This window comes from Podarcis melisellensis, assembly GCF_964234715.1.
Source record: "Podarcis melisellensis genome assembly, chromosome: 7".
NCBI lineage: Eukaryota > Metazoa > Chordata > Lepidosauria > Squamata > Lacertidae > Podarcis > Podarcis melisellensis.
This window is the reverse complement of record NC_138539.1, coordinates 14,276,679-14,302,773: the sequence shown is the minus strand read 5'-3', so window position 1 is coordinate 14,302,773 and position 26,095 is coordinate 14,276,679. Positions and strand designations below refer to the sequence as shown.

The following is a 26,095-nucleotide window of genomic DNA, read 5'->3' as shown; positions in this document are numbered from 1 at the left end:
CCCAGTTGCAGGATTACAGACCCAGAGCAAATTCCGCTAGCTGAGCTGCTTTGCTTGGTGTTATATTATACTGGGCAGGGGACTTCAAATCCACGAGTTCCTTGATAAGAGGGAATTTGGGAACCACTGTTCTTCTCAGCCAAGAACTAGCAGTTCCCATCCAACTCTTGTCATTATTCCCACTTAACTCCTTACACCCATTTTGTGCCTAGTAGAAAGCAAATGGCGCCCCTTCTATGCTGGCAACCGTCCTTCCGCCAGAGAGGTTAACCTGAAAATGGTGGCATATCTTGAATTATTGGAGTTGGAAGAAACCCGGAGGACCATCTAGTTCAGCCTTTCTCAACCTGTGGGTCCCCAGATGTTGTTGAACTACAACTCCCATCAACCCTAGCTAGCAAAGCCAGAGCTCAGGGATGATGGGAGTTGTAGTCCAACAACATCTGGGGACCCACAGGTTGAGAAAGGCTGAACCCCCTGCAAGGCAGGAATATGCAGGCATTCCTTACAAGGACCAGACCTGCAAACTTGGCGTTATCATCACCATGTTCTAACCACTGATCTACCGTGACTCACAGGATGCTTTTTGGCGGATAGACGGGATGCCAGCTGCGGCTTTCCAGATGTTGCTGAACTACAACTCCCATCATCCCCTGGGGCTGATGGGAGTTGGAGTCCCAACAGTATGTGTTCTACAGGTTGTGCAGGCAGATTCTCCCCAGTCGAAGTTGTTTGATGGTGTGGTGGGTGGGAAGAGTCACAATGGAGAAGAGAAGTGGAGGAGATGATGTCTAGGTTGGGAACTGCCAGGCTCCCCCAGGCTAAAGTATTTGGCCATTGCTCTTTAAAAACCAAGATGGCTGTTTTGTGTTATTGTTTTTTTAAGCTCTGCTCTTCTCCTTAAAGAAGCCTGCTATACATATTTTTGGGGAACCTTTCTGTACGGAGGCAAGCCATTATTGTTAGCGATTTCAAAAGAACTGCACGGTCAAAGACACGTTTTGGTATTGGCTGCATTAATTGTATCTAGTATTTAAATATGATATACACCGATTAGTTTTAATATAAAAGCATACTTTCAACCCAAGCTCCCTGAACACAGCTAGAGAGACACATTCAATAGGACTTCTGTAAACCTAGCACACAGGCTTCGGATGTAACAAAGGTACTCCTTTTGCTCTATTGTCCTAAGAAAACACACAAAAACCGCAAGCCATCCTCACACACTTTTGCTGCTATTTGCCCTTTGGTATCCTTTACCCCCAACCCATCTTGTTTTTCTCTGGAAAAATAAAATAAAATTGTCCTTCTGCTCAGAGGAAGGAAAATAGACATGCAGTTTTGCAACACGAAGCACGTTTTTCAAACATCGTTTTGCAGTTAATTTTCCTACTGTGGTTAAGAGGATTCTTTATTTTATTTTTTAAAAAAATCATCTGCACCCTTAAAGGATTTTTGGAATCAAACATAAGGCCATTAAACCAACAGTCCCTTATGTGGTGCAGCCTCGCCAGCAGAGATGTGGAGGAGAGCCAAATTTGTAAATTCCAAATCCTGGAACTGCTTGTTCACTTCGGCCAACCAAGGAGCAAATATGCAATTGCTACAGGAGTCAATGACTCATTTCCCCCCCTTCCAAAAGTGGAGGGAATCTATAGGGGCCACCAGGACTGGAGGGACAGTGTCAATCATTTGGCACCGCTCAGCCACGTCCCACGACCAAAGAACTGGAACCTCAGTCTGATTTCGAGAGCTTACGTCGAACATGTCGAGGAGGCTCCCAGTTGTCGCTGTCGTCTGTTTCTTCGTCCTCCTCAGCCTCACCTTCGTCTTCGTCGTCCTGCTCTTCCAATGTCTCCTCCTCATCGTCTTCCTCCTCAAACAACTCGAGGCCTAAGTCGGCTCTCCTCTGCTTTTCCGCAAACCATTCCCTGACCTGCTCGTATCCCATGTGCGATTTGGCCACCAGCTCATCAAGGTCCTGCTCATTAAGGAATTTGTGTTTCAGGTAATAATCCTTCAGGATGGCTTTTCCAGTTTTAAATTTGATGATTGGCGTCCTGTCCCAAGGCCTGATCCGTTTGTTGGCCCTCGGCCGCCCACGGGGCCTTCCCCTCCCTCGGCCTTTCGGCCGTCCTCTCCCCCTCCGCCTCGAATAGCCTTGGCCATTCATACCGCTTGCGTTGGCCCCTTGGTAGTAGTAGTACCATTTCAAGCCGCCATTTTTCCAGGCGTAACGCGTGTCTCCAAACCAGCTAACGATTTCCGGCCGGGGGAGCTTGGTCTCTTCTGCCAACTTGTCGTATTCTTCTGCGGATGGCCACTGCGTCCGGATGAAGGACATTTTGAGCATATGTAGTTGTTCTGGCGACTTCTTAGACAGCTTCCCCGACTTCTGGGCTCCAGCTCCTTCCCCACCACATGCCTCAGCAGATGTTTCCTTCAAGCTTCCTGAATTACTTTCGGCCAATTCCTCGCTTTCGTCCTGCGGAACGTTTGGTTTCTTCTGTTCCGAAAACCAAGTGTCAATCTCCCGCCTGGTCAGCTTGGTCTCTGACCGTATCCTGTTCAGTTCATCATCTGTAAGAGCAGGGTTGTTGTGGAAACTGTCTTGGAGGACCTGCAACTGCTCAGCAGTCTTTTCCTTAAATTTCTGGGGGCTGAGGTCAGAGGCATTCCACGACTGTTTCTGCTGCGGCTGCACCAGCGCTGAGGGCTCGTTCGTCTCGTCGCTCGAGTCAATCACAATGGTGCAGGAGTCATTGTTGAGATGGTTATAGTGGTTGTGCTTTGAGTTCCTCTGGTTGTAGCGGGTGTCACTGAACCACTTCTTGATCTCCCCTTTGGTCAGGCCCGTCGCTTTCATGAGCCGAATGATCTCGGAATCGAGAGGGAAGTGGCTTTTCAGGTAGCTGATCTTCAGCGCCGTCAGCTGCTCCTTGGTCTTCTTCGTACGGCCCCCGACCACATCCACGTTTGCCGCCGCCACCACCTCCGATTTGGTAAGCTGAGGGGCCGGGACGGCAGCCACCTGCTTGGTTTCGGTAACGGGCTGAGTCGCTTGCACCTGCGCTTTCTGCAACTGAGCCGGGTTCGGGACTCCAGCCACCGTCAACGCGATCGGGGCAGTTACCGGAAGCGTACCGGCACCCGTGACTTGCGTAAGCACCAGGCCCGGCTGGCCAACTATTTGGCAGGTCTGCAGAATGGAAGGCAGGCCGTTGCCGGCTGCCGAAATGTGTGCCGGGATGACCGTAATGGTCTGAGGGACAGTGTGCACGGTGCCATTGAACTGCTTCCTCCTTGCTTCCTCCACCTCCTCTGGCGTCCAGCTGACGCCGTGCTTCAGGCGCTGGGCAGAGAACCAGATTTTGATCTGCTCCTCGGTGTATTTCGCTTGCGTGGCTAGAAGTGCGATTTCAGACACTGTCGGGTACGGGAACTTGTTGTAGGTGTTGAGCAAGAGGGGGTTGTTATCCAAAGCTGTATTATAGGTTGGAATGCTATTGATAGGGATCAAGACTTTAGAAATCAAGTTTGAGTTCTGCGGAGACGTGATGGTAGTAATCACTTGCGCAGGCTGGATCACTGTGGTGGGGTTCACAACCGTGCTAATGGTTTCTGCCGCCAGTGAATTACTTGGGTTGGAGTCCAAAGCGGCAGGAGCCGGTTTCTCTACGATTTCCTCACACTCCGGGTCTGAATCGGCGTCTTTCTCCTCTGCGGCACCATCCTCTGCCGCATTGTGGAACACGGCGATCCGCTTCGATTCGTTCTTATTCTTCATCCTTTTCATAATTGGGGTTTTGCTGATCGAGATGCCCGACAAATGGCCTTCGGAAGCTTCCGACTCCTCCACTTTCTCCTCCTGGACGAAACTCCCATCGAAAGTGAGGTCGTTCACTGTCTGCTCAAAGATGGTCTGGTTGTTACGCTTCACCATGGTGAGCTTAAAGTTCTCCTCTCCGGGGTGATATTTCATATTGTGTTCCGAAAGGGCGTCATACCTCTTGGTGACGAATTTGCACTCAAGGCAGACGTAGGAGGAGCTCAGTATGATGGTCGGGTGCTCCGAATCCACGTGGAAAGTAAACATATTGAGATCTGGAGTCTGGAACGTACAGTACTTGCATTCATAACCCCCTTCGACTTTTTTTTTTTGCTGATTGTCCGAGTCTGCATATTCTTGAGAGTCTTCGTCACTCGAGACGCTCCCCGCTGGCGTGATCGCAGCCGGTCCTTCCTCCACGTCAGAGACCACCTCCAAGTCTGGGTCTGCCTCACTCGCTAAGACCATGCAGGGTGTGGTGGATTTCCGTTTACTTGCCATTCTGCTGCGGCGAAGAGACTTGGCAGGTTTGAGTTGACGCGGCTCCCGCTCCGAGTCAAGCTTCCTGGAGGATTGTGTTACGGTAATGGCTTTTGGTTCTCCGTCATCGCATGGCAGGTTCTCAGCATTATTCAGCCCGTTAGCAGCATCTCTGTAGTGCAACAAGGCAAGACGGCGACTTGCAGTGCAAAGGAGAAAAGGACAAGCAGCAGCTTCTTAACTTCGGCGTCTACCACCTGCATTAAGAAAGAAAGAAAGAAAGAAAGAAAGAAAGAAAGAAAGAAAGAAAGATTTTAAAATGCATTGCTTCCATTGTGTGAAACCAAATGCCCTTGTACCTCTTGAATTATATCTTCCTGCTGACCCTTTCAATCCATTTCAGTTCAGTCCTACCATTACAATTTGTTGTATTTGTTTTATGGATTTGGCACTGGAGCCCAACGTGGCCATACTTAGAGCAGACCCACTGAAATGAATGGGGCTTCAGGGATGACTCAACGGGACTAACGTAAGGTTACCAGACGTCCCCGTTTCCCAGGGACAGTCCCTGGATTTACAAATCAGTCCCCATGCAAAATCTATGGAAGTTGAAAAGTGTTCCTGGATTCATTGAAAAAAATCTGGTAACCGTAGACTAACGCCCCCTTGATTTCAACGGACCTTCCTCCAAGTATGACTAATGCATTTTTATTTATTTATTACACTTGTACAGTCGTACCTCGGAAGTCCAACTTCCAAAATGTTTGGAAACCAAAGTGTGGCTTCTGATTGGAAGCTCCTGCAGCCAATTGGAAGCCCTGTCAGATGTTCAGCTTCCAGAAAAACGTTTAGAAACCGGAACACTCACTTCTGGGTTTTGATCATTCGGGAGCTGAGGCATTTGAGATCCAAGGTACAACTGTATACCGAACTTAGTCCGAAGATCTCAGGGCGGTTTGCAGTATAAAAATACAAAACAAAAACCAACCAAACCAATAACCCCTCCTCACACAAACACATTTAAAAGGACATAGAATGTGAAGTCATTGAAATAAAAATCCAGGCATAGATTATGCTTCAAATACCACCCCACCCCTTTTGACCATTTGTTTAGCATAATTTTCAGCTAGATTATTTCTCTCTCATCAGTACTCGCAAGTCCAGATCCAACTCTTTATCTACTGTTTTATTAATATTAGCAGCACAGAAAGCTGCCTTATGCAGAGTCAGATCAATGGGCCATTTAGGCCAGTATTGTCTGCACTGACTGGAAGCAGCTCTCCAAGATTTCAGACACATAGTCCTTCCCGGCCCTACCTGGAGATGCTGCAGATTGAACCCAGTGCAAATGATGTGTTCTACCATTAAGCAATGGCTCTGTTATGCTCTGCATCCTCCTTGAATGCTTTGTCTGGCTGGAATCTGGCCTTGACACAAGGATAAGACCTCTTGGGTTGCCAGGACAGCAGATAGTGAGCAGTGTGCGAGTGGGTGTAGAAACCAGCCTTGTGCAGAAGGACAAATCTTAATTAATTACTTCCCCCCACTTTTGCTCTGGCCCAAGCCATGTTTCCCAAACTTGGGTCTTCTTCTCCTTTTGGACTACAATTCCCATTATCTCTGACCACTGCTCTTGCTAGCTACGGGTGATGGGAGTTGTAGTCCAAAAACAGCTGGAGACCCAAATTTGGGAAACACTGATTTAGGGCATTTTCCCCAAACCACACTGCTGTACCGCTCAACATCCTGCAAACTCCTTGCTCCAGGCCAAATACATATAGGAATCAGAACAATAAAGTAAAAAAAAATACCCTGTGGGTTCATAACATTTGCAGGTTTGGTTGCAAGAACCAGTCACCAATTTTTATTCTAAAGCCTTGCTCCTCTACCGCCACCAAATGGTTAATGCACAAGATAAAGTGACCAAACTCCTAATTGTCACAATTTCTACTTATGCAGAAAATGATGCTTAATACTTTTCAATATGAATCTGTATTGACTAGACGCTGTTTGCAGGTCAGTTTTTGGACCGATGTATGCATGAAACCGGGGACGCGGGTGGCGCTGTGGGTTAAACCACAGAGCCTAGGACTTGCCAATCAGGTTGGCGGTTCAAATCCCCGTGACGGGGTGAGCTCCCATTGCTCGGTCCCTGCTCCTGACAACCTAGCAGTTCAAAAGCACGTCAAAGTGCAAGTAGATAAATAGGTACTGCTCTGGCAGGAAGGTAAACGGCATTTCCATGCACTGCTCTGGTTCGCCAGAAGCAGCTTAGTCATGCTGGCCACATGACCCAGAAGCTGTATGCCGGCTCCCTTGGCCAGTAAAGTGAGATGAGCGCCGCAACCCCAGAGTCGGCCATGACTGGACCTAATGGTCAGGGGTCCCTTAACCTTTACCTATGCATGAAACCAAGGCTCTGATTTTAGAAATTTGGAATCTGTGTATCTGAAGAAGTGTGCATGAACACAAAAGCTCGTACCAACAACAAACTTAGCTGGTCTCTAAGGTGCTACTGTAAGAAATTTGGAAGTTGGGGGTTGGGAGGAGGAGGAAGAGGGGAAACAGTTTCAAGAAACTCACCATATATAAGCTAGGAGCCAAATGGCTTCTTAAACTAAGGTTACAGTCACCAAAACTGCATGTCTAGTTGCCATTTTGGGGCAAGATGGCTCTAAAGTCTTATTTTCCAAATGGTGGACTGACTGTGATTGATTCTCAGTTAAACATCTGGCCAGTTCAGACGACAACCTTGAGCTAAGTTAAGAACTTTGAGAACTTAAGGAAGAAAAGTCACTTGGTCCAGGGAAAGTCCTCATAGATATTGGCCTATTCCAACCTCTTTTTCTTAATGGTGACACAGATCATTCATAACCTAAGAATATTCTTCACAACCGTGAGCAGGGCAGTAGGATGGGGTAAGTGAAGACAAGCGACAACAATTAACTATAACGTTGTTCACTGCTCCAGCTTAGGCTGCACAGGAAAAGCTTCTTAGTTCCTGAAATTCATTCTGACTGTGCAGATAAAACATAACTTCTACAGGATGAGGTAAGGTAAAGGTAAAGGAACCCCTGACCATTAGGTCCAGTCATGACCCGACTCTGGGGTTGCGGCACTCATCTCGCTTTACTGGCCGAGGGAGCCGGCATACAGCTTCCGGGTCATATGGCCAGCATGACTAAGCCGCTTCTGGTGAACCAGAGCAGCGCACGGAAACGCCGTTTACCTTCCCGCCGGAGTGGTACCTATTTATCTACTTGCACTTTGACGTGCTTTCGAACTGCTAGGTTGGCAGGAGTAGAGACCGAGCAACGGGAGCTCACCCTGTCACGGGGATTCGAACCGCCAACCTTCTGATTGGCAAGTCCTAGGCTCTGTGGTTTAACCCACAGCGCCACCCGCATGACTGCCACAGGATGAGGTATTGGTGTGTAAAAACAGTAAAGATCCAAGGATCATCTCCAGATGGTGATGTCAGGCCCATCCTGACACCCAGGCATCTTTACTTGGTCGCAAGTGGCCGAGAAACAGATGCAAAATGAGTGCTCTAATGCCAAGTTATTGTTCCTTCCCTAACAGGAGGACGGGCATGAAATTGGGCAACTGGTGATGGCTCTGAACCCACCATCCATAACTCTCTTCCAAGCTTCCGCCAAGATAAGTGGTTCAGGATAATTCCACAAACAGATGAGCAAAGCATTCTCATTAGATTTCTGTTGTGGGGCAGCAGACAAGATGTCATAGAACAGTGGTTCCCAATGAGGTTCGTACTGCGAATCGCATTTTCCAAAAGCGGAGCCACGGATCCCCAGTGCTTTTGAAAATGTTGGTAGTTTTGTTATGTGAATGGTGGCACCATCCCTGCCAACCTGTCCCAGCGCAATACTGGGCTGTGCGTTTTCCAGACCACATGCCTGTGTTAGTCACATAACACACGAGTTTTGGGGCACCCCACAATCTCACATGAGATGCATGTCTGGCTGCGATTTTGCACGTTTGGGGGGGCTGTGCTTGTCCCCCAAAAAGGATGTCCCAGAGAGTTGACAGGTATGTGCCATGGGGATCCCCTGGGTGGGTTATACGCCGTGTTAGTAACCCAGATATATAGGCTCATCACCAAATGGCAGCTGAAACCTAGGTTGTGGTTGCCACACACAACGGTATGACTAGGTGCCAACCCACCAAAGTGTTTCTTATTATTTTTATTAATTTCATTTCTATACCACTTTATATTTTAAAGACTAAAATCTCAAAAAAAAAAAAAATAATAATCCTTAGGTTCCGCACCATCAATTGGAAACCACTGTCATAAGTTCATCTAATCAGGACCTGCAGGTTAGATAATTTCACTGTACCACTTTAGAGATACCAAACTGCAAAGCTCACACTCTGTTTTATATATTAAAAAATACTAAAATAATTGTCCAGTAGCACCTTGGAGACCAACTAAGTTTGTTCTTGGTATAAGCTTTCGTGTGCACGCACACTTCTTCAGATATATACTTCTTGCATGCACACGAAAGCTTATACCAAGAACAAACTTAGTTGGTCTCCAAGGTGCTACCGGACAATTTTTATTTTATATATATATATATATATATGCAGGTTTTGGTGTCCTCGGGTGTCTTCCCGTGTAAAAGTTGGGGTGTCTAGGCGACGTTTCGACGAGGTCTCACTCGTCATCTTCAGGCTGGTGCTTTCGGCTTCTTGTTACTGGAACAGAGCAGGATCTCAGTGTTTGAGTTCCTATAAATACTGTTGAGGGGGTGTGGTGTATAGCCTCCAATGTTCTGGGCAGAGAGGAAGTTCTAAAGCTAAAGTCTTTGTGTCTTGACCTCTTGAACTTTGTGAAGAGTTTTTCTGAGAAGATGGCTGTACTGCACTTAGTTGTGCTCTGGCTTGGCTTCGTGTATAGGGGCGAGCTGTGGTTTTGTGGCCTGTGTCAGCCAGATCTGTGTAGGGATTGCAGGGGGGTGCAGCATCCGGAGGTGCCACCAGACCCAAACCCAGACCCTCTCCACAGATAAATTACAGACACCATCCAGTAGCCAAACCATGGTGGCACAAAGACTTTAGCAACTAATCCACACCTAATGACCCACCTAAGTGGTACTCAGGATATCACTCAAGAAATCACTCAAGATATCCCTCAAGTAATTAAGGAACAAAAGAAGAAAAGGCACACTAGCCTGGGAACTTCCTCTCTGCCCAGAACATTGGAGGCTATACACCACACCCCCTCAACAGTATTTATAGGAACTCAAACACTGAGATCCTGCTCTGTTCCAGTAACAAGAAGCCGAAAGCACCAGCCTGAAGATGACGAGTGAGACCTCGTCGAAACGTCGCCTAGACACCCCAACTTTTACACGGGAAGACACCCGAGGACACCAAAACCTGCATTCCTGTACCCGTGAAAATCTACGAAAGCATATATATATATATATATATACTGCGTCAGACCAACACGGTTACCTACCCTGACTCTGTTTTATTTCACTGGATGCATCTGACAACACAATGGTTGGCTGAAATGTGAGAGACCCATTAGGAAATGTAGGTGGGCCTCAATGGGAGGTGGGGTGGGTGGGTGTTTTTCCCATCAAGTTCGGTGGCAAATGTCCAGCGTAGCCCCAGAGGTCAAGCAAAGCCCAATATTCAATCTGTGTTCCTTCCTCTATACAGGGGAAACCTGTGGTCCTTTCAGATGTCATTGAACCACAACACTCAGCTGCTCCAGCCAGCATGGTCAATGGTCAGGGATACTGGGAGAGAAAGTCCACCAACATCTGCAGGGCCAAAGGTTCTCCATCCCTGATCTAGAGCCAACCCACTTATATCAAAGCAAAGTAGAGCATTTCATTCAAACAGTGATTAAGGATGCCCAGTGATTTTAGGCTACTGGGTATATTGAATGCACTCATTTTTAACATCTCCCTTTAGAAGCATCCACAATTCCTAAGATTCCCTGTGGAGACTCTTACAATCTGGGACCTGTAGCTTTGTGGTGGTGGGGGGAACAGGGGGTCTCCTAACAATTCTCAGCACCCATAACAAACTACAGCTCCCAGAATTCTTGGGGGAAAGCCATGACTATTTAAAATGATACCATAGTGCTTTGAATTGTATGGCGTCAATGTAGCCTTGGAGTAAACAATAGTCAAATGGACCAATGGGTCTGACTCCTATGTTGTTGTGTTTTTTTAAGGGGGCTCCTGTGTTGCTTGAGGAAGGGGGCAGGAAGGCAGAATGGGGTGTCAGGAGAGGGTTAGGGAAGTGAATCTGAGAGCAGAGTTCTGGGAAGAAGTGGCAGATGCACAAGGGAAGAGAAAAAAAATCAAGGCGAGAGATGATAAAAGGTTTTAGCTGCCTGGGCAGGCAGCTAAGGAACCCCAAAAGGTAAACCAGCCCTAGCAGCAAAGCACTTATTGCTGAGTTCAGGTGTTCTTTCGGAAGCCTAGGGGATTGTCTGCAATTATAAACTTATTTTAAGTCTCCTTAGAGACTCCAGCGCTACATCCATCTGTTCTTGGGGGCAGGAGGAGGAGCATCATCCAGCACAACGACAAGGGCAGAGATATTAGGCAGCCTGAAAAATAAAAAAATTCATGTGCTCGCCGTACAAATGGTGCTGTAGCGTAGATTCAATTCTAGTCAAAAGGAAAGAGAACTCTGCAGGCTTGCACACAACCAAAGAGGATAACTTGTTCACGCAAACTGGGCCTCTAAATCCTATGATTCTTGTACGCTTTCGTACAGTGGCTAGATGCTAGGAGGTCAGATTTAGAGGTTCAAAGCCTTGCTTACTTACCCATAAAGCTGAATATGCTTGAGCAAGCCAGGCTTACCTCACCCTCAAGAGAGTTGTTGCAAGATCGCCCCAGATTCCACCCGGGAGGAATGGTGCAGCACAAATGTGACATATTTAATTTGGCTCGTTTAATTCCCCGGTAGCCTGTTGGTGAACACACACATACAGCTATGCTCCCCCCCCCCCCCGTGAGCCACTCCCTCCTCAATGTATGTTGTAAGGGGCAAGTAAAAAACACAAAAAGCTCCCTTACTCCAAACCTAAAATATACACACGAACACTGTTATCTGTACAATCTGTGCTAGATAAAATAATTGCACCCTGTGTTTTTTCAGGGCAAATCCAGAAAGAAATGGAACTGTCCAGGATCATTACAGGATTTGGGGGTTTTGTTTTGTTTTTTTAAGTTAAGAAGCTCTCTCTTTTTCACCACAGGGCCCAAATTTTGACTACCACCTTCACCTCTACGCTACCCAGTTTCCTAACTCCTTCAGAAACACCACATGCACCCCACAAACAATAGAGGCCAGGAGTATTGACCAGAAAGCCACAACAAATATTGAAAGATTGCCACCAATATTTATTTTCCATTTGCGATGAGGGCCATCCCTTCAATGTGGTTTTCTTTTATTATTATTTTTAGTTACATTTCCCCAAATGATTTATCCTCCTAATCAGAGCAACCTCCGTTTTCTCACACAGTGCCCCACAAAAAAATAAAATAGGGGGACGCCAAGCAGAAAACAGGGTTTCTCATTTCCTCGCCCCATGACTCCAAAAGAGTGTTTTTTAAAGATCTAAGAGACAGGAGAGGCCAGCTTGCATCTCCTAAATGCTAGCTCCGAAGGCGATGACGGTGGGACTGCTGCATGGAAGAAGAAAACGCTTTTGTAACTTAGCCCATCATTTATTTCTTTTTAAAGTCTGCTGGCCATTTCACGCCTGTAGGGACAGCCCCCCACCCCCAGCCCTCTCGCCATCCCGCAACACTCACCCGGAAGATTATTAAAGAACGAACAAATCCCTACCTTGCAATATTTTGCAAGCAGCTTTTAGAGACCTCTGCATTTCTGCTTCTTCAGTGCAAGTCCGCCATCTTGCATTTTTTAAAAAAGAGAAAAACCTACTGCACTTTTTAGGGGGAGGAGGGGTAAGCGATGCTTTGTGAACTTTGAACTGGAAGCCAGAACTTTAAAGAATAAGACTTTAAAAATAAAATAAAAACAAGAGAAAAGAAGCCCACCGCCCTCGCTCACTTTCCCCCCATGCAGCATGAAAATTAGAGATCCGTTCCTTTCCCTCCCTCTACACCCGATGACATCAATGAATATTTTCTATTTTTTTAAAAAAAAACAATAAAAGTGGAGGGCGGGAAGGGAAGCGCCGCAGCAAATTGCGAATGTGTGCAAAAAGTCTCACATTCGCCCATATGCAACCCAGAGAAAGGAGCCGGAAGGAACGGCGGAGAAAGGGCGGAGCCAATGGAATCCCTGCAAGAGGGTTTCTCTCCCCCCACGCCTTCAACTCCTCCCCCCCGGACTGTGGGAAACGAGGGAGTGGGTGGGGTCACAGCCCCAAGTTGCAAGCAGCGGACCTAACAGAAAGCAACCCTCTGATTGGCCCCGGAGAGACTTGGCGCTGGCCATAGGGAATCGCGCCCCAATGGCAGGGGAGGGTGAAAAGCGGAACAGCGCATGACATTTTATTTTTTACTTAACGCACCTGCGTTATTTCCGCCACTCTCTTACGCACATGCACGAGGATCTGCCTTTTAAGTTTCTGAAAAGGAGGAGTGCAGCGGTTCAGGCTTTTCTGGGAATTCCGGAGCTGCTGTCTAGGGTGGTTAAAAAACAACAAACTGGTGGTAGGAGAGCGCTCTGCTCCCGCTGGCTGGCGATGAGCGCCCTTTTTCTATATTCCATAGAACTGCAGTTGGAAAGGATAACTGAGTCCTTTAGTCCAGCCCCTTGCAATAGAGGACTGTGTTGGTTGTCAACCGCCGCAAAAATCAGGTCGGTTTGCGAAAGGGTGGACATAACAGCCATGCTGGGTCGGATCTAACGTTAATTAGTTCAGTTCCTTGCCGGTGTTCTCCCGCTATCCAATGGTTTAACTGCACATTGTGTGAAGCACTTTCGTTTTGTTCCAGGTTCTAGTATTGTTACTCAAGAGGAAAACACTACTGGCTTTCCCCACACCATGCATGTTATATACCTTTCATGGCTCCTTTTTTCTCTACTAAAATGTCCCCAGTGTAGCCTTTCTCCAGCTGCTTTTTTCTATTGCATTCCCTATGTAAATAAAAACCCAGGCAGAAATACTGAGTAGTATCCATTAGCAATTATCAGCCGACACCAAGGAATTTGGCTGCAGAACAGGGGAGGCAATAATTGGAGATCCCTCCCTGCTGTGCCCCACACCACACCCCTTCTAAATCTGTGGAGAGTCCCCCACCTCAAGAAGGTATAGGGCCCCCACAGGATGGGTTGCTAAAAATCACCTCTCCCCATTCCACTGATAGGATTGTTTTCCATCAGCTCATAGGCATAACATTTAAAGCTTAACTGTTAGGTTTACACCTGATTTCTTTTTCAAGGAAGTATAAGATCTGAACTTGTAAGACAGGAAACAATGCCTTAAGATATGCCTGTCTTCCTATTGCTTTCTATGCATTTTCTCAAACTAGGACTGATTTTTCATGTGGTGCTCAAAGCAGCACAAGTACAGCATATACAGTGAGCGTATTATAAATGAGTGGCACAAAACTGCCATTTATCCCTTTGGCTAATGTGTTACCATAAACTGATCAGGCAAGGACACATACGCAAGTGGGACGAGTTGAAATTTCATGCCACCCCCCCTCAAAGTCGAGAAGAGCAACTGACACTGAAGCAACTAGCTTGCCTAGAAGCAGGAGCTTAATCAGAAGAAAAAGACTTAATCAATCCTGACTAAGACCATTCACAACAGTAAAAGCAAGGTGGGCGAGGGAAGGGGGGAAGCTGATAAGAGCTGGGATTTATGAAAAAAGAAACTACAAACAGGAGAAAACAAAGAAGGGATTAATCCATGTCTTAAGCTGCAATAGTAACTTTAAAAAGGTATGCCAGCCAACTTTTAAAGAGTACAGAAATTTATTTTGTCCATTAAGATTTAACATATTCATATATTATACAACAAGGAGATTACAGATTGTATTAACACGAGAATTAGTGCAGTGATAGAAATATAGATTGTGTTAAAAACTTGAGGAAATAAGAATACTAGAATGTCCCATCACTCGTTTAAAACCCATGTGAGATTTTAGAACACCAACTATATATTTTTTTAATAGAGGTTCAACATATATACATGATTTAATTGAAAAACATTTTGACATAAATTAGCATGTATTCATTTTACAGAGAAAAGTGGTGTAATGTGTGTAGATATTTTCAAAACTTTAATGAAAACTTCCACCAAACTTCTTTCTTTAAAGAACACACATTAGCACCACAAAGTTACAAACTTATTTTCAAAGAGAAGAAAAAAACCCCAAGCATACTGTATGAAGACTGTTAGGGTGGACAGATCACTTGCATTCTTTAGTTCTTTCATCCAGCTTGTTCAATGTCTATAGCTTTTACATCCATATTGAGTTGAATCAAGAACATTTAGGCTTGTTATATGTAGGTATTTGATCCCAAATTGATAGGGGATAACATTTCAAACTAGAAGATTTCATTAGCAGATTTAAGTAAAGGCTGCAATTTCTCTTGTCATTTCCTGAAAATGAATAATAGCATCAGTGACAAAACCGAACAGCATTTTATTAGGTACTTTTCTCCAAAATGAATTTGTAACCTAATTATATTCTCCAGATGTAATGTCTGCATATTTACATTGTAAGCTTTCAGTGGAAAGAGCAGTCTCATCTATTGTATTTCAATTTAAGGTGAAGAACAGTAAACGTTGGGAAAGTTCTTATTTTAGGTATTTTAGGCTTCATTCACATATCAAAATAAAACATTGTTAATAGCTTACTGTGAATGCACAGATTTGAGTCACTTTCCCCACACATGCTAGGAGCAACAAATACCAGGAACCCTGTTTCATTTATCACACAAGCTAGCAGGCAGGAGCAAAGCAGGCTACATCACTGGACTTTAGTAGTTATGTTGTGCTTTACATTATGTTTGAACTAATTGCTCTTTTATAATACATTAAGGCCTAACACATTTCACCAAGAGAAGAAACGCCATGGTGCATCTGTAGCAGCACCATGTAGCCTTCACCTGCCCCACCTATGACAAAAGATGTCTCTCTCGCATTGGTCTCTACAGCCACAGCAGGTGCTTCAACCTTCCAACAGCTTGACCTCACCCCCAAAGGTACACTCCTCCACTGTCACAAGACACAGATGAATGCCAATGCCAATTTTACATCCCCGCTTTCAAAATCTATGGCCCATATTGTCTAGAAGATATTTAACAGGGGCAGAATGGTGTTTCTGTGCATATGAAATACAAAATGCTTATTTAAAAAGCAGTCGTATCTCCAGTTCCCAGTGATGCTTTAAAACTGAGGAGAATCTGTGGTAATGGAAAAAGCATCCACAGGGAAAACCCAACTGCCATGGAATAACCCATCATATAAGGACACGATATATGCTAATCTGAAAGGTACTACAGAAGCCAACAGTTTGACATACATAAAGGTAAAGGGACCCCTGGCCATTAGGTCCAGTCGTGACCGACTCTGGGGTTGCGGCGCTCATCTCGCTTTATTGGCCGAGGGAGCCGGCGTACAGCTTCCGGGTCATATTGCCAGCATGACTAAGCTGCTTCTGGCAAACCAGAGCAGAGCACGGAAACACAGTTTACCTTCCTGCCAGAGCGGTACCTATTTATCTACTTGCACTTTGATATGCTTTCGAACTGCTAGGTTGGCAGGAGCAGGGACCGAGTGACGGGAGCTCACCCCATTGCAGGGATTCGAACTGCCAACCTTTTGATCGGCAAGCCCTAGGCTCTGTGGTTTAACCCACAGTGCCACCCGTGTCCCTCTTGACATAGATTGTAAGTAACACAAACATCTTAAGAAAAAACTGGCATGAATGGATCACAAGAAAACACCCGTAACATATCATACCTGCAACAATTTGGTTTTGTCATAGTCCTTGCGATGTCGATAAATACACTGGCTGAGCAAGGCATAAAGTTTTTCCAGCTGAAATATAGTGTAGTTCCTACTTTTCTCAGTAACAGTTTTCAGCAATTCCTGGAAAAGATGAGTTTAAAACAACAACAATCCTTTTTCTTTATTCTCTTAACCACTGATTGTACAGTGTTGTAAAGAACACATTGAGACATGAGGTACAATGCAGAAGTCTAAGTGGCTGGTGCGTATAAGCATGGTGTATCTGAATTTCTCTATTCCCATCCACACGGCTACAAGCTCTTTAAAATTTAAATTCCAATTTGGATCCAAGAAATACTAAGCATGCATGAATTTCTGTTCACTAGACTAACAACAATGTCTTAACAAATGAGTTACAGCATTTATTTTCCAGCTGGCAATTGGAGCTCATTAACAACAAAATACTACTTGAAGATAATTTAAAGTAAGTTAATTGCTCAACTCACAGAAAGGAATTCTGTCAGTTTTTGCCATATCACCTGCCCCAAAGCATGCACCCATGACATCTAAAGCCACACATTAACCTAATTTTTAGATGCATTTAATCTCTTATTTAGTATTCAGTAGGAAGAGAATGTGTACATACATTAAGTTTTCCATGGTCAACAATGAGTGGTGGTGTCTGCTCTGAAAGAATCTCCATAGCTTTCTCAACACTAATGAGATGTTGCTGTTCCACTTGAGAACGCCTTGCACGAGTCATGCGAAGCATACATACATCTAGAATAACAAAAATGAAGCTAGAATAAGAACAACCAAATAATCGAAGAAAAATGAAAAACATGCAGCAGAAGCTGTTCGACAACGGAAGCAATTTCTTCCAGGTTTTTGGCGTTCAAAAACTGAAATGTTCGGCTTTTGAGACACTCAAACCCGAGCCCAAGTTCTTTCTCGCTAAAGAATATCATTTCCACGGAGTAGCAGAAACAGATTCAAACCAGAAGATTTTTTTAAATACAACTGTTTCATTTTGTAATTTGATCTATCTATATAATATGTTGGCCTTGCTCTAAGTTGTCTATTAGGTCACAATAGCTAAGATTTTGCCAGGTATTTATGAAACCCATTAGTTCTATAACAGGGTCAACCCTGTGCCCATTTACTTGAATGCAATTCCCACTGAGTACAATAGGATTTACTCTCAGCTAAATGAGAAAATGTGTCATGCAAATCTAAAGCTAGGGAGTCTGTATCTGCAAAGTTGCAAGAAAGGTAACTTAAAAAACACAAGAATTCAAACATAAGGTTTTGAACAAAATTCAAATTTGATACATTTGAAATGTCTGCTCCAATTAGCCTGGCATGATCAAAATTTCACTGAAAATTTCACCCTTGCTTTAACTGTTTTGCAAATATTTCCAGAGTTGTTGGTGTGGTCATCTCACAGAACTGCATGTATGTGGGGATGAGAGAAGAATTAAGTAACTAAAGGAAATTATGTCTTCAGATAATGCCAACAGATGAATCTCCACTTACCATTAATATCCTTATTTAAAGAATTTTCTGTTAGATCTCCATTACATCCTCTGTTTTGCTCTGAACAGTTAGTATCCTTGTTCTCCTCAGACCTACACTTAGCACCATTACTGGCAGATTGGTCACTCCCATTCTCTGCATCAGATTTGTTTTCTGAGCTATTTGTGTGCTGGCCTGGAAGCACAGCTTCAGATTCTTCCACTTCAGTTTGTTCCATGCTGGAGTCATGATTTCCAATGCATTCTTCTCCTTCACTCTCTACTTCATCTTGCTCTTCTCCCGGAGCTTTGTTCTCTTTATTGAAATGAGAAGTCTTCTTCCGCTTTGCTAGGTTACCCTGGCACCATCGGCTCTTTCTTCTGAGTTTTCTCTTTGATAAGGCTACAGCAAAGGTATAAATCAAAATTTAAAAACAGATTCAAGACATTAAAAATAGTTTCATGTTTCCTAAATAAACACAACAATGCTGTTTATAAGGACCAAAGTCTTCCTGTTGAGAAGTGGGAGAGAGGGACAGGAGGTGGACAAGTATGGGGGATACCCTGTGTCCTGAATGGGGTAACTGTGCCCCTAAAGGACCAGTTGCACAGCCTGGGAGTCATTTGGGGCTCACAGCTGTCCATGGAGGCACAGATTAATTATGTGTCCAGGGTGGCTGTCTACCAGCTCTATCTGGTACGCTGGCTGAGACCTGCCTGCGCAGTGTCTCGCCATAGTGGTACATGCTCTGGTTATCTTCTGCTTGGACTACTGCAATGCGTTCTACATGGGGCTACCATTGAAGGTGACTTGGAAACTAAAATAATCTAGAATGCAGCAGCTAGACTCATGAATGGCAGCAGATGCAGAGACTACGTAACACCAGGCCTAAAGGATCTGGCTCCCAGTATATTTCTGAGCACAATTCAAAGTGCTGGTGTTGACCTCTAAAGCCACAAACAGCCTTGGCCTTGTGTACATGAAGGAGCATCTCCACGGACCAGCCTGGACACTGAGGTCCAGCTTCAAGAGCCTTCTGGCAGTTCCCTCATTGTGAGACATGAAGCTACAGGGAACCAGGCAGAGGGCCTTCTCAGCAGTGACATCCGCCCTGTGGAATGCCCTCCCATCAGATGTCAGACAGATAAACAACTATTTGACTTTTAGAAGACATCTGAAAGCAGCCTTGTTCAGGGAAGTTTTTAATGGTTGATGTTTTATTGTGCATTTAATACTTTGTTGGGAGCTGTTCAGAGTGGCTGAAGCAACCCAGTCAGATGGGTGGAATAATAGGAGATGGCACTTGATACAGTGGCATAAAGTAAATATATTCTGAGATCAGCATTGCTTTACACAATTAAAATTCCAGATTACGTGTGTTGTCCTTGCACTGGGCTACTATCCAGTTAAATTCTACTCAGAGTAAATCCACTGAAATTTATGGATCTAAGTCATGTCTGATTCACATTGGATACACCCCATTATCTCTCGTTTAAAGACAAGACTGACAACTTGAAATCAGTTCACAAATTGTTCGTTAAATAAGAAATAATGAAAGTAACACTTACCATTAGAAGGGCAAGGAGAGCTAGAATCCAGAGGCACTGGTTGGATTTTCAGTTTCTCACCAAATTCAGAATCCAGTTTCTTGTATTCCAAGGAGGTATTCTGCTTTGGCATTACATAATAGTAAGAAGGAGCATATTTTGAGGAGCTGCAACCTTTAAAAAGAAATGAATTTTTGTAGGCATCTTTTATTAAACATTACTGAACTATAATGATATTTTATGTTCGAAGATGAGGGGGTGTCATGGGACTTCCAGAGAATGCCGGGGAGGAGCAGGAACAGTCAGAGGGAGGTGGACAGGAAGTGACGGATGGGGAAAGGGGGGGGGGAGAGCCAGGAGGTGCAAAGGCTCTCCAATGCTGAAGCAGAGCCCGAACACTGCACAGGAAGTTCCGGCACCGATGGTGAGGCGGTGCCTGTTTCGTCTGCAAAGGAGAGGAGAGAGTTAAAGGGGGGGGGGGAGGAGAGAAAGGTGTCACATGAAACTTCCCTGCTTTTCTGTTGGAGGAAAAGCCTGCGAAGGCCACTCCCAGAATCTGAACCGTAGGATTCAGACACATGATTGTAATGTGCTGCCTGTACATATGTAAAATAAAGAACTGTAAATATCTGAGTGAGCAGAGGTGCTTATTGCCATCACAGGGGGGAGGGAGAATGTGGAAACCAAAGGGCTGCATTTAGACTTTTTAGATCTCCCCCAGCCCTTTGTGTGCACGTGCACATGCACACACAGCCCTGGCTCCTAAAGAATATGGGATCCAGGAAAGGGGAATTTGATACAGTCTAAGGGGCTGCAGCAGGAAGTGGAAATTTGGCGTATTCTTCTTAGATAAACTATAATGTAGTTGCTTTTTGAGTAAATATTGTAACGCACCTCTTTTTTTGCGAGATTCTTGAATTTCTTCACAAAGTTGTTCAAAGTCTTCATCCATTTCGTCCTTAATGATTGCATATGCTGTATCTCTGAGAGAACAGGCTCTGTGTCTGATAAGCCGATCTAACAATGCGCACACAAGAAAAAGTAGCAGCTTCATCAGTAATTTCCATTATATTGTAACATTTATATTCCTTGCTGAACTACTGTGATTTATCGAAATAAAAGTATGTTACAAAAAAAGGGTTCTGTAAAAATAAAATGCAGATTCTAAAACATTAACTGTCATTTAACATTTCTGATTTGGATAACACAGTGAGTTTATAACATTTTTTTCCTGCAACAAATACAGTAGTATTTTTGTACTCACCTCCAGGGTCTCTGTCTGGATTATACTCTAATGCATTGCTACAGATCAAATCAATATCTTTTAGATAGTCTTTGGCAGAGAGATATTGGTGAAGGTCAATTTTTGAAATTACTGTTGAAAGATCCATTGGTTGTTTGATAACAGTAACATAGTCTGGTACCTACAAATGTAACATAAAAAACTTAGAAATGTCTCACTTAAGCTAGAAAACAGAAATCTTGATGTTTGTAAGAATGTTTGACATCTCATTATGCTGTTCTTAATGTTACTAAATTTGCTTTAAAACTGTAACTTAAGTTATCAGGATACTGGCAGGAAGCAGCAGCAAATAATTTGTCAATCAACTGGACTGCCTGTGACATGTTAAAATTGTCAGACTGCCTGTGACATGTTAAAATTCTCTCAATAAGATCAGATGAGGTTTAGTTCCTGTTATTGCCACTATAGGAACTTGGGTGCCTCCTACATGCCACTCAAGGAAAATGCTTTCCCTGTGCTGCTTTCCCTTTTGAGCATTGAAAATACTCTTTATATTTTGGACACACCCACCAACCCACCCAGTATTATAAGCTGTGCATACAAACAACTCCTTTTCACTCACACATACACTTTAGAAGTCAAGAGGCACTTTAAACGCAATAGGAGTGAACCATGGGCTAAATGTTATTTTTACACTGGAAGTGTTAAACCAAGTCCTCAGGGGCCAGCGACAGAGAGAAGGAGGGTAAATGAAGGAGCTAGATGGGACAATGAAGGAGTGGTACAAAGGAAATTCACAATGCATGTAAATAAGAACTTGGACAGCATTTGTAAGTTATTTATGGCACCTTACTGTCACTGAACATAAGAGATTTCTAAATTTGAAGTTTTTCAAACAGGCTTTGCCTTCCATTGCAATTTTATTTAATTCCTAGAAAAGGCAGTATCAGCTTTGGATGGCATTTAGGATGCCATTTTGTGTCAGTTTTTGATTGCACTTGTACAGCCTGTTAGATCCACATTAGACAAAATGATAACTACCTTACTACATCACAGAACGTGTTAATTATTGCAACGTAAAACATACATGTTCCAAATGAAGTGGCAGGAACATACACAGATAATTGCTTTGGGCCACGTCATTGTTTACTTATTTGATGAGCAGAGATAAAATCCTAAGCATTACCTCATGTAAGTCAACTGGTTTTGTAAAAGCTCTGAAACGTTTGTCAACAGCAAGCCTGTGAGTAACGTTTCTTAAGAAAATTCTGAGTTCACGTAAAGTATCTTCTTCTTGCCCCTCAAGTTGTTTGACCTCCTCTTCTGTTAGCTGTCGTGGTTCAGGTGCTGCTGCTACTGGTAGCACTTCTAGAGCCTGCAAAACTGTGGGGGGACGGGGCGAAAGAAAACATTTTGATGAGTTAAAGCGCAGATATTCTGACTGCAGTTATTTTCAACATCCCATCACCTTTACAGGGCTTTCTAGTTTTATCTGTTGCACATACTAACCTGCTTTCTTTTTTGATGCAGGTTGTTTAGCTGCTTGGTGAAGAAGTAAATTTTCAAAAAACTTTCTTCTCTCGTCAGCACTAGGCAAGCAGACGTCAAAAACTTCTCCATAAGCTTTGTCAAACAATTCTTGTACCTTAAATAAATGAATAATATTGAAATGTACAAGTTCTTGTGAGAAGGAAATAAGAGTGTCGAAAGTGACAGAAAAGATCTGAGTTCCAGGGCTATTAAAGTACTAATACTTAATACTGAGGATCTGAACAAAAAAAGTTTAGCTCAAAGCTTGGCAGATATAAATAAATCTAATTTCAATTTATTTTTACCTGAAAATTTACTAGAGTTGTGTTAGAATGCTTCTGTTCTGTAAGCAGTTATGGAGCACTGCAATTTTCTTGATAGCCTAAGTATTCCCTAATTGGTTTCATGTTTAGAAATATTTGGCAAACATTAAATACTCATTCATCTTTATTTATTATTTTTAAAAGAAATCAAATGCTTAAGTTAGAAAAAGAAAACTCTGGATCAAAGATACCCTATGAATTCAATGACATAAAGTACCTCATTTGGCAAAGATGCATGATGTACATCTGATGTTGCAAGGAGCAAAATTGGAGCAAAAGATGGAATGTTCTGTAGTAGCGCAGTAAATGTAGCTTGCAGTGTTTGCCCAATTGTCTCCCACCACAAATGAATATTTGGAATGTATATTATACTTGGAGCTGTTCTCTTGGCTTCACATATTAACTAGTAAAATACAAGAAAATTGATCAGCTGACAGGTCATTAGCACATTTGTCCTTTAATCATGACTTTTTCCCCTGAAAGACACCAAAATCAATACCATTAACCGCTCCCATTCCCGAAATTTGTTAATTTTGGGACCAGCCCCCACCAGATTTTCTCAGATTCCCAAGATCAAAAAGGTACTTTTAGTTTGTGTAGTTACTGCCTGCCTATCTGTACTAAGTCCCAAAAATGGCTGATAGAACAGAAAAAACAAAGTACAAGCTAAAACAAAAATCTATAAAAACAGGAAGGAACAATCAGCATAATGCCAAATGTTAACAAATTTGCTTTAGCAATACACATTTTCTCAGGGGTATTTTCTGAAAGTGAGGAATAGTCCATGCCCCTTTTCTTGACTCTCATTAATCTTTATTTTAATTCGTCACTATTTTCTGGAAGGCACTTGAAATCAAATATACTAGTCATCTGTTAAGCAGATTAATTATAAACAATTCAGATGCAAGCAGTACAACACTAAAAGATATGAGGCATTGTCTGAAGGAATATGTAGCAACCCTGAAGTACCGTAAGTTTTTCTGGGTCTGCTGGGATGGAAATACTGCCTTGAATTCCATCATGTTAGAAGCATGATATGAATGAGCTAAAAAAAACCCAATGAAGCATGACTGAAGAAAAGCAGCATTCATATTGTCAACCATAATTATAATTCTCAAACCGTAGCCAAACTTAAAAAAAAATTTCCTCTGGGGCAAAGAAGCCTCCCACCCACATGTGGAAGATGATCTGGCATTCCAGTTCTCTAGAATTGTCTTCCACCAGAAAGTGGAAATGTTTTCAGCATTTGCTGAAAAATTCTGTTCTGTTAGCCTCACTTAAGTAGCACTACTACAAAGCTGAAATACCTGCGCACATGTTTCTTCAGGTGTTTTGGCACTGATTCCAAAGAGAATGGAAAGGTCTAGTGTATACACAGTGAACTTTTCCAAAGCATGTATCACTGCCGGAGCCAAATGAGAGGCTTGTCCAAATCCTGGTTCTCCTGCTATTAAAAGTCTTGGTCGGCAAGAGGTTGGCTGGTGATAAGCATTTCTATAAGAGATGAGAAAATTGAATTTTCCTATCATGAGATTTTCTTCCTTTGGGTTTCCTGGAAGGCACCTCACTTCCTCAGGAGGACACAGCCTATTGGAACCCACAGTCAGAGCCAACAAATTTTTATTTCTCTAGATTTTTTGGGGGGGAGGGAGGAGGAGGAGCTGCTCCAAATCCCCTGAACCAACAACCCCCAACTACAATACAAAAACACACTAAGCCACAGCTTAATATAAATTAGCACAAGTAAAATAAATCAAGTGATATACAACATGGATGGAAATAGGCAGGGATTTAGGGAGCTATCTCCCCCACACGTATGCCATTGGCAGAAGCTACAAAGCTATGGCAAAACAGAATCACCAGAGCTGATCCCAGAAATGGCACATGACTTGTGTAACAGAAATTCATAGTAAGAAACTTCCATTTTCTCCAGAACTTTCAGGAGGGCATTCAACATTCCCCTTGGCACATGCCAAGCCCCCCCCCCCCCGCCGTGGCAGGCAGAAGGGGAGACAAGGAGAAAGAGCTCAACCTGCCACCCCACTCCCCACTTTAAGGTAGGCATTGAAGGGAGGTCATTACAGAATGACGGCCCACCTTTCAAACTTCAGTAATGCTCATCAGGGAGAATGAGGGAGCAAGCATAAGACATCAACCACCTCAATATGAAAATAATGAAGCTTCCTTTAAAGATCAACCAACAACTGCAACCTTTTATCACTTACCTGCTAAAAATCAGGAACATTTCTTTTCGTTTATCATGTATTTTCTGAGAAGGTCCAGTTTCAGAAACTGGTAGTTCCTCTTCATCACTGTATAGCAAGTCACTGTCAAAAATCTGACCAGCAAAATCTTAAAAATAAAACAAAACTCTACATTATTTCCTTTGGAATATTGTGTCTTGATTTCTAAGGCCTGGTACTAATTTAAAGATTCCTGTCCTTGATAACATTTTATGTGCACTGAATCCAAGTGATTCAACTCTGCATAAATGCAGTAACCTAAAATGCTTATGGAAACTTTACTAATGTCAAGAAGCCAAGTGATACTAAACAAACAGAATAACTCAGTGAATGAAGAGCAAATACAAAGGAACTTCCTGACTGATAGCTCTGTCAGTAGACAATTAGACTCTTAATCTTAGGGTCAAGGGTTCGAGCCCCATGTTGTGCAAAAAAAATCCCTGCATTACAACTCTGATTCTATGAAATGCTGGCAGTGCCCAAATTCTGGAATGCCCTCCCCAACAAGGAAGTACAACATCAATACAATAACTATTTCAGCACATTCCCATTTGCCCATGAATTTTGGATTATATTTTAGTTGGAATTTTGGTTTACTGTGCTTTTTAAGTTAATGGGTTTTAATCTATTTTTATTTTGTTGTATATTGTTGCACTAAATTGTTTAGTCTTATCTTGTAGTTGTATACTGTATAAACAGGTTTTTTCATACTATTGAACCTATTATTGATGAAGAAATGTTTTAAATAAAATTTGCTATGATTCATGACAAAATGAAGCTCAATCCAGGTAAGACTGAGGCACTGTTAGTGGGTGGTTCCCTAGTCTGGATGGATGGGAGACTGCCTGCTCTTGATGTGGTTACACTGCCTCTGAAGGCGCAGGTGGTACTCCTGGATCCTTTACTGTTGCTTGAGGTTCAATGGCCCTGCTGGCACAGAGTGCCTTCCACCAGCTTTGGTTGTTGGCCCAGCTGTGCCCCTATCTGGGCAGAGATAATATATTTTCTGTCTTCTGGGGAGTGGCAGAAATTGTTCTGTACCTTCCAAAGCCACCTCTATGTGTTCTGAGGTACACAACTGCTGTTCTGGCTCTTCTGGCCCAGAATCAGAAAATTTCTTGTAGGGTAGGAGCTTTGCGCCTCTAACCTGGGCATATTTCTTCGAGTCTCCACATTTGGGCCAGTTATCATGAATCTTCACTTGTTATTAGTTGGCACTTATATGGATATTATTAGGATAGGTTACATAAGCAGGAGTCTTATGGTTTGAGAACTTACTCCTCTTTCTAGACTGCAGTTCCCTTTCTAAGAGATCATTTTCTCGAAAGGTAGCATATTAGAGAAAATGTATTTGGCAGAGAAAACAAATTTATGTACGGGTGAATTTATTTGATAAATAATCAATCTGAAGCTTCAGTTCATCACAAGTTTTAGTAGTTTTCTGTTTCTGGCT

The 26,095-nt window shown here is 43.4% G+C and overlaps 2 protein-coding genes across 3 annotated transcripts in view; both read right to left on the bottom strand.

The window, feature by feature from the left end:
- Nucleotides 1-999: 999 nt before the first annotated feature.
- ZHX1 (zinc fingers and homeoboxes 1) lies at nt 1,000-12,597 on the bottom strand. Its single transcript, XM_081918739.1, has 2 exons — nt 12,152-12,597; nt 1,000-4,566 (listed from the first exon to the last, which is right to left on the bottom strand). The coding sequence occupies exon 2, from the start codon at nt 4,328-4,330 to the stop codon at nt 1,736-1,738; it is 2,595 nt and encodes an 864-aa protein (XP_081774865.1). The 5' UTR covers nt 4,331-4,566; nt 12,152-12,597; the 3' UTR covers nt 1,000-1,735.
- Nucleotides 12,598-14,238: 1,641 nt separating this feature from the next.
- ATAD2 (ATPase family AAA domain containing 2) overlaps nt 14,239-26,095 on the bottom strand; it is a 31,025-nt gene continuing 19,168 nt past the window's right edge. For both annotated transcript variants that reach the window (XM_081918653.1, XM_081918652.1), the window contains exons 17-28: nt 24,625-24,751; nt 23,707-23,893; nt 22,617-22,802; nt 22,056-22,191; nt 21,733-21,929; nt 20,568-20,727; nt 20,198-20,320; nt 19,325-19,477; nt 17,778-18,158; nt 16,888-17,021; nt 16,254-16,382; nt 14,239-14,888 (exon numbers count right to left, since the gene is read on the bottom strand). In XM_081918653.1, coding sequence (XP_081774779.1) covers nt 14,856-14,888; nt 16,254-16,382; nt 16,888-17,021; nt 17,778-18,158; nt 19,325-19,477; nt 20,198-20,320; nt 20,568-20,727; nt 21,733-21,929; nt 22,056-22,191; nt 22,617-22,802; nt 23,707-23,893; nt 24,625-24,751 — 1,946 coding nt within the window. In that variant the 3' untranslated portion in view covers nt 14,239-14,855. The remainder of the gene's footprint in view (nt 14,889-16,253; nt 16,383-16,887; nt 17,022-17,777; nt 18,159-19,324; nt 19,478-20,197; nt 20,321-20,567; nt 20,728-21,732; nt 21,930-22,055; nt 22,192-22,616; nt 22,803-23,706; nt 23,894-24,624; nt 24,752-26,095) is intronic.

Coding starts and splice junctions, on each gene's coding strand:
- ZHX1 (XM_081918739.1), bottom strand. CDS start 4,330: ATGGCAAGTAAACGGAAATCCACCACACCCTGCATGGTCTTAGCGAGT.